The sequence below is a fragment of the Populus trichocarpa genome, chromosome 3 (assembly GCF_000002775.5).
Source record: "Populus trichocarpa isolate Nisqually-1 chromosome 3, P.trichocarpa_v4.1, whole genome shotgun sequence".
Taxonomy (NCBI): Eukaryota; Viridiplantae; Streptophyta; class Magnoliopsida; order Malpighiales; family Salicaceae; genus Populus; species Populus trichocarpa.
This window is the reverse complement of record NC_037287.2, coordinates 12,196,259-12,204,495: the sequence shown is the minus strand read 5'-3', so window position 1 is coordinate 12,204,495 and position 8,237 is coordinate 12,196,259. Positions and strand designations below refer to the sequence as shown.

Genomic DNA, 8,237 nt, shown 5'->3' with positions numbered 1-8,237 from the left:
TCCCCAGCTTGCTTTTCTAAGACGAGCTTTGCACCTTGCAACATTATCAACACTGGGGGGGGAACAGCTCAAGTTTTCTCATCTCTGGTTCAGTGCATGCCAAGCCTTTCAATTTAAACTCGGTTTAATGGCGTGCCAATCCCATAACAATCCTTGCATGTACAATAGCTATGTACTGTGACCGTATGAGCTAAATAAACATAAGAAATGAAGCAGGCATGATCGCACATAAAGAGAAAACAGGTATTTCTCTGCATTTATTCAAGTAGTCCATTGCTACATAAAGAATAAAGAACCTGCGGAAGCAGCAGACTGGTTTTAAATGAAGGAGCAGTGGAATACCCACTATTTCCTTGCAAGAATTAATCTGACTGTTAAAAAAATTTTACAAAGTTACTAATCAAATTTCTACTTTCAGCTAGCAGGAAGGTTCTCCTGCCAAATGACGGAAAAACACCCCGGCATGAGAACCTGAAGAATCACCATCCGTGCAAAGCGCCCCAATTCGAGGCCTGCACAAAGAATAAAAGTATGTCCTAGAGTTGGTTAATCTTTGCCGCTGCTCCCAGAATCAATCAATCTTTTGATATTCCGTGTGGTTAGAACCCCATTAGAGAAGAAAAGGTTAGCAAAGTCAGGCTCTAGATGATACTCCCGAGGCAGGCCAGCCAGTTTTCTCGTCAATTATGTGATCCAAAAGTCAATCTAACCTGCTCTCTGAACCTAGAGATGACGGGCCTCTGACTTTAAGACGCTTTGGCCCAATCTCTATAGGAGGTGGTTCCCTCGTAGTCTTTCCCAGTTCATGCTGGAAGCGGTCCAATCTGTGGTGTTCTCGCTGTCTACCCATTTCTTCCTTGGAGGTCAACTTCTTGAACTTAATCGAGAATGGAATAGTACTTCCCCTGGCAACCCTGTCCTTTGAAGCACACTCTGGTGCTTCTTTATAATCTGAATTTGAAGAAGTGGAACCATGATTTGATTCATCAGCTCTGCAGTATTCTGATGATGTCGTTTGCCCATATCTTCCTTCATGTTGGAGCTTCTTCAGTCTTTTAAGCCCCTGTATCAGGTGACCAAATATGAGCATGAAAAATCTGAGTACAACAATAGTTTTCAGCACAACTACTTCAAAGTTCATCCTTTGACATTATGGTAGCCAAATGAGTGCAAGTACGGACACTACAGCATGCATTATGAATAACTTGCCGTATAGTTCAAAATAATCTAATATCACTACTATGAGAAACTAATTAGCGACAAATTTCATTAAGACACCAGAAAATTACATCAGGGAAAGATAATGCTTAATTCAAACACTCTTTGCATTTTACTGGTAGAGTACATTGAAAAATAGAGGAAGCACAGAATGCAAAAGAGAGAGAGAAAAATGGCAAGATTCAAAGATACACCACCTGAGAATCCTTAAAACACAATCAAATAAGACAAGAACCATATATAACATACAAATCATTGAAAAGCAGGACTTGAAAGCAATTTACAAAATTAAGAGTACAAAATTAAGTGACCAAAATAGAGTCAAGGTAGCAATATACAACTATACCTGGTGTTCAGAGTTCTTTGAAGATGCAGCATCATTCACAACTCTTTTTTCAACTTTCAGAGAAGACCGGCGCTTAACCCTAAAAATCTCCGAGTCAGAATCATCACTTTGTTCATCAACACTGGATTTAACCTCTAACCCTCGAGGATTACTTTTCTGGATTCTCAAGAATTCATCATCATGTGATTGAGAGGATACTGAGTACTCATGCTTGCTGTGCAATCCTTCCTCAAATAACCTTTCCGGATCAAGTTTTCCTGCATTAAAGTCAGCCTGCACCTTTACCCGCCAAAGATGGAAATAAAATCCATTAACCATAATGTTAAAAACAACTTATTTTTCAACATTTGTCTAAAGTAGGAATAAGAAAGGAATCATACGTTGTCAGATGCAGAAAAGCTTTCCACTGGCTCTCCAAAAGAACAGAGAGTGGATGCAGCACAGGAAATGGAAGCTTCAGAGTATTCAGGTCTAAAATTTCCAATACCATACTTGTTTGTGGATTTGCTAAACTCTTGTGAACATTCCCAGGTTATCGCAGGAGTCTCGGCATTGAAATCAAAGCTTATATCACAATAAGGAAAGTACCCATCCTCGGGAACACAATGAAACTTAACTGATAACTGATAAGAATACAAATCATCACCAGTGTTTGCTTGCCGTCTAATCTCCTCTAATATTCCATCTTCCTTCTCAAATTTCTTAGCTACAGCTTCCATATTAGAAATATCCTCCCTCAAAAACAGTGTGTGATTTCTCCCACATGAAAAGCCAAGTGAACTGAAATCTGGACAGTGCAACCAGCACAATTATAAAGTGATTATAAGACAATTGAAAATGACTAATCATAGAAAGAAGAGAGATATTTTGTATGTTGTCCGTGGAAGATATGGAGCAAATCATACCATGTCTAAGGCACACCGGATGCAAGTCACAGCTGCAGTTAAGGAATGCCACATAGCAATCCAGTTTACATAAGGTGCATAAGATTGTCCCATTGGTATTTGGCAAAAGGCCAGTGCATGCTCTTGATTTCATTATAGACCAGCGAGCACGGTGGTGGAATCGCATCAGCTTCACAAAAGAAGCCTTAATCCAATTATGGGAAACCAGGTCCGCAGAGGAATAATCTGAATCTTCAAGTTCTAGACTTGTATAAAGAAGCATTGCTTCTTTGCACAGAAGTTCTTCATGGGGAAGTAGAGGCACCCTGTTGAGTAGTGCATAGCGCCAGCTAGCTACAGCCCCCAAAGGAAACCAGTCACCAATTGCGAAGTTCACAGCCTCACCACAGTTGAAACCTACAAATAGACAAGGGAAAATACAATTACTATCGCTATACTGTAACAAATATCCCAAAATCCAGTTAAGATGGGTAAGTCAAAAAAAAATCAAAACTATTATCATCTCAGCTGAAAGAAACAATTTCTTACCATGGCTGAATCCTGCATGATAAGCTCTCGGGAAAGTGATTATAAACTCCCCAGGCTTTTGCACAGCCTTGTACACAGGGACATCATGTTCTAACAATATATTTGGGGGAAACAGAGTTGTTTTCCCCAAAAGTACATCGAAAGCTCCATCCTCCCCATCAGTTGATAGAATATCATGGCTATACACATGTTCTCTAACCACTTTTTCAAATTTTAAAGCTGCATGACCAGGAATTCCATACCAAGTTTTTGATGCTCCGCAATGATGGTAATTAATGCTGCCAGTAAGGTAATTAAATTGACAATTAAATCAATGTTAACAAAAAAATTTACTAAACAATACAAAGCAAAGGATAAAAAAGAATACATATATGAATAATACCTGTACAAATAATGATCTTCTACATGCCAAGCAAACACGCTAAACAGCATTCCAATGTAAAGCATAGGATCAGTTACCCCCTGAAATAAGTGTGCAATCTAAGTCAACAAGAGACATCAAGTACACTAACAAATATGACAAGAAATATATTGACCAATTACCGGAATAGCTGGTCCCAGAAGGCGCAAAATGGACTTCGGCAGCCGGGAAAGATTCTGAAATCACAAACATATATAAAGTATAATAATTGGTAGCTGTCCGTGCAATACAAGAAACAGATACAAAAGACATTATTCATAAATTTCAGTAACCAATGAGCTATTTTTTTTTCCCAACAAGCAACTCTTTATCCACAGCAGTAGAATAATAATAAAAAATAAGGGAGGAAGAGATTTTAGGCGGGATGCTAAAGGGGATTATTTTTTTAGCTATTTGATGAATGGCATAAGATTAAAGGGGATATACACTACCCTGTTTTGAAATATTTTTCACTTTACTTGCGAAGGAAAAATTTATATTCAATCTACTATATACACTACCCTGTTCCTAATGGAACAGGATTTCTCCATTTTAAAACAAAACAATCTTATCTTGGGTGGCAACAAACATGTATCAGGCTATTAGCAGATCTCACGTATGGTTCCCACTTTTCAACCCAGGAGGCTCAGGAAAACCAAATTGCCAGAATTCTGGCGCACCCTTCCAAAGATAAAGACTCCGTTCTTTGCCACACTGATTTCTGTTGAGAATAGTGAGGGTTTCTCGTGCTGCACACTTATGTGAAAAAAATTCTCATACTGTGATTTGGGTTCTCCAGTTGGATTGATTTTAGCCATTAGATCATGATATTACACATTTTACCACCCAACCCCTCCCTGGATGCTTTGCAAATTCTCCTGGTTCTTTTTGTTTTTATTTTGCACATCTGACCAACTCCAGTACTTGAAATAATATTTTTTTTTCCTTGGGTAAAATTAGGCGGATGTTATCCATCAGAATAAAGAACAGGAAATCATAAATGGAAAAGCAAAATCAACACCTTCAGATTCCACTTGCTATTTCCAAGCGGGTCCCTGGGAGACGATGAAAAGGCACTGCCATCAACATCGCATGCATATTCAACCGTTTCTGTCTTTCCACACGCAATTTCATGCCAAAATTCTTTTTCCATGTACGTCGCAGGAAGACAACTGGCACTACAATATCTACGGGCAAAAACCTTGTTCGCCATTTTCTCGAAATCATGAAATGTATAATTTCTGAAAATCACCATTCATATTTAAAACCCGAGAAAACAATCAAGTAAGAACTTATATCTCTTTGAAGTAATAAAACTAACCTTCCACTCATAAAAAATGTGACTCGGTCACTACTATCCCACTCAGCAAGACGAAGAGGTTGTACTCTAGTTGTAAACTTGAATCCTGCTTTCTCTTTCATTAATACAATCCCAGCAGGAACAGATGCACTAATAGGAGAAATAATCTTGCATATACCTGTAAATTCAGAAGAAGAAGAAAAACAAGAAGATGCAAATTGCATTAATTTGATTGATGAAAACATGGCAGCAGAAACTTGTAATTGGCAATAAGAAAGCAAAAGAACTCCCTCAGTCTTGCAGTTTCCACAAATGTTACTTGAAGGAAGATCGTATTATGAGAAAAACAAAGAATGTTTCCCAATGAGACCGAGACAATACTGACAAAGAATAATAAGGATGTCTATTACACTACATAATATGCTTTTATATGAAGCAGGGAATGCGTGAATTAGACATGCCCAGGTTCTCATTCTTGTGGCTCGATGTTGAGAATTAAATGTTCTTCAATTTTAAAGAAACAGAAATACTCCAATCAATGCAGTACCTTAAGTAAAACCAAGAAGATTGTATAACCAATAAAGAGGCCAAAAGAGATTATTAGACAGCAATGTCTGCTTGCTTTTAGCATAGACATATACAGGCTTAGTACAGAGTAGATATGCCAACCAAAAACAAAAGTAGGACCTTAAGATTTTTACATGAACCCTAATTTAAGCAGGTGTCTTCCATGTGATTTACAGTAGCTGATAGACCAGCAAGATTGCATCAGCAAGATTACAAACAAGGTTTAAAGAAATTGTTATAGGAGACCCTGTTTCAAGACTACATTACCTCTTAACAAAACAATGTTTGGGAATAACTTTTATAAGATAAATTAGACCAATTTGAGACAAAAAATTGGAAGAATTTTACACTCCCTACATGTTCAATTTTCATGTTATTCAATACAACCAACATCATAAGAAAAAATAAACCTGAGTTGATCCATTACCATATCTTGAAGCTTCTGGAGCTATTTTCTGCAAGTACACCAAGGGATCCTCAAACTCTTCCTTTGTCGGACAATAGACAGGGCATTCTGGGATTTTTTCAGTCCATTCTAAATCACTAGTGTCAAACTTTTCCACTTTCCGCTTTGAAAACACATCCTTCCCACTTGAAGCACCAGCAGACCTAGAGAATGATTCCATGTTACCATTTATCCTAACACCACACGATGCTGAAGCCCTTAAAGCATCTCCTCCGCTTCTACTCATCATACTGGGAATACTTACAGTTTCTGTGACACTTTCTAATTTCATTTTTTGAAGCCTTTTGCGCTTCAAATATTCTAGCCCATTCCGAGCTTCTTTGGACAAGCATACCCTTCCTTCCACCTTCAAAACAAAAGGCAGTACAATAGAATCCGATCAACACATGGATAAAAAAAGAAAAGAAATGCATGATAAATAATGCACTTTCAACCTTATATTTAGATAGCAAAGCATCAACATCAGGTGCAGCATGTATTTTGATAGAAGATATGAGAATATATAAAGCTCTAATTCAAGAATGCAACCAGCATGAAACACAAATTCATCAAGCATTTTCAGTTTCACAGACACGAATCTAAGCATCTGTATTGTTTATTTCAACTGATAATGAGTTCAGCTACAAAAACATTTATGTTCAATACAATCCAGAAGGGCCTACAGCAAGTCAACACTCAATGCATGATTCAAGAAATCATGTCAAAGTTCAGAAATGAACGACCAAATTATCAAATAAAAAGACAACAAACAAAAACAATTCACCTAAAGTGAAAACTGTAGAAAGTCGCCAACAGGAAATTACCGTGCATTCATGTTAATTGTATAGCCCCAAAGAAATTTCAATACTGCCCCGCTTCTTTCCACCCCAAAGAAAGTAATACAGAGTCAACCATTTGTGGTCATATCAATTAATCAATTTATCACCACAATCAAAGCCAAAAATGAGAGTATCCACAGGACCCATGTTGAATTGAGGGTCAAAAATTCAATAAATCCAAGGAATATTTCAAACTAATAAAAGTACAACTTGAACCAACTACGTCTATGACCATATCAACTCTTTACGGTCATTTTTTCAATTCTATAACTCTTTTTATCTTTATCCGCGGAACTTCTAAGCATGGTCAAAGCTACCGTTCAACAAATACACGCGTACACACTTCATTCACAATTTTTACAGGCACATGAAAAATGAGAGAATTAAAAAAAAATGGAAGCATGATCTTGTCATCTTTGCGTGCAGCTTGTTAGCCGGCTAAAATTAAATTGAAATCCGAAAAATAAATTATAAAACTCATTTAGAAAAAAAGAAAAATAGTTAAACATCTTCACAAAATAAAAATAAAAATTAATCTTTGAAGCGTAACAGAAAATGCAACAAAAACAGAGGTTGGAAGAATCAAAAAACTATAAAAACACGGTTTAATAAATCAAACTGAAGCTCAAAAAAAATATTTAAATTTCCAAAAAATACAATCCAGAAATCAAAATCACCATTGCATGGTAGAACAATGTGAAAGATCTGTCCAATAGAAACTGGAATAAATTAACTCCATAACTATTGAACACAGCTTTATAAGCATCAACAGATAAATTTAAAAGATGGAAGAAATTTTTAAATTAGCAAAGAGAAACCACATACCATTTCATTCCGTGGACGGTCACTATACGCCTCCGTTTTAATCAAATTGTAGCCAACAAAAACAAAACTGAAATCAACAAAATACACGAATTCCAAACCCTAGATCAAGATCTTCTTCAACAAAACAATTAATCACAACCAAGCACGCCACATTCTCTCAAAACGCGCCAAGAACGAACAAACAGAGCCAATCTCAGAAGATCCGGAAAAAGTAGTTGTCAAAAACGGAGACAGAGACACGAAACCAAACAAATCAGTGAATTCGAATTCTCGGGTTCGCCGGCAATAAACGGAGGCTATACGCCGGAGAGATGAGCGGTTTCCGGCGAGAACGGAAGTTTAACGGTGGAAGGTGTGGAGAGAGAAAAGAAAAGGCAGTGAGTGAAAAGAAAAGGAAGAGAGGAAGAGAGAGAAAGTTAAAAGAAGGGAATGGCTTAGAAAACCGGGAAAAGGCCTTAAAGAAGATAACTTGTATTTTTATAGTGAAAAAACAAAATTTACTAGTACTACTTTTCAGTTTTTTTTAAATTAGAAAAAAAAAATGGAATTGAGTAGAGAAAGAGAGAGAAGGATGGAGGAAAGTGGTGGTAGTTGTTAGGTGGTTCAACCAAACGCCTTGCCGGCCAAAACGCGTTTATTTTCGCTTCATTTGTTGTCGCTGTTTTTTGTGCGGCCACGCAGTGCTTTTTAATTTTGTTTTATTTTTTTTATTTTAAACTATTCTTTTAATATTTTTAGAATATTCAATGTATTAATATTAAAAATAAATATTATTTTAATATATTTTTAAATAAAAAAATACTTGTAAAAGCAACTTTAACAATAAAGTCTCCAATTTTTTTATTTTATTTCTTTTTAAAGCTT

The 8,237-nt window shown here is 36.6% G+C and overlaps 1 protein-coding gene across 4 annotated transcripts; it reads right to left on the bottom strand.

The window, feature by feature from the left end:
• Positions 1-224: 224 nt before the first annotated feature.
• On the bottom strand, positions 225-7,842 carry LOC7456090 (lysine-specific demethylase JMJ13). Of its 4 annotated transcripts, none has more exons than XM_002303398.4 (11): positions 7,374-7,842; positions 5,692-6,076; positions 4,719-4,875; positions 4,419-4,638; positions 3,541-3,594; positions 3,380-3,459; positions 2,998-3,275; positions 2,470-2,865; positions 1,945-2,351; positions 1,565-1,843; positions 225-1,063 (listed from the first exon to the last, which is right to left on the bottom strand). In XM_002303398.4, the coding sequence occupies exons 1-11, from the start codon at positions 7,374-7,376 to the stop codon at positions 701-703; spliced, it is 2,622 nt and encodes an 873-aa protein (XP_002303434.2). In that variant the 5' UTR covers positions 7,377-7,842; the 3' UTR covers positions 225-700. The 4 variants fall into 4 exon arrangements, with proteins under 4 accessions (XP_002303434.2, XP_024453192.1, XP_024453194.1 ...); XM_024597424.2 differs by having other exon boundaries at positions 1,565-1,837; XM_024597426.2 differs by lacking the exon at positions 7,374-7,842 and adding an exon at positions 6,534-6,690.
• Positions 7,843-8,237: the final 395 nt, after the last annotated feature.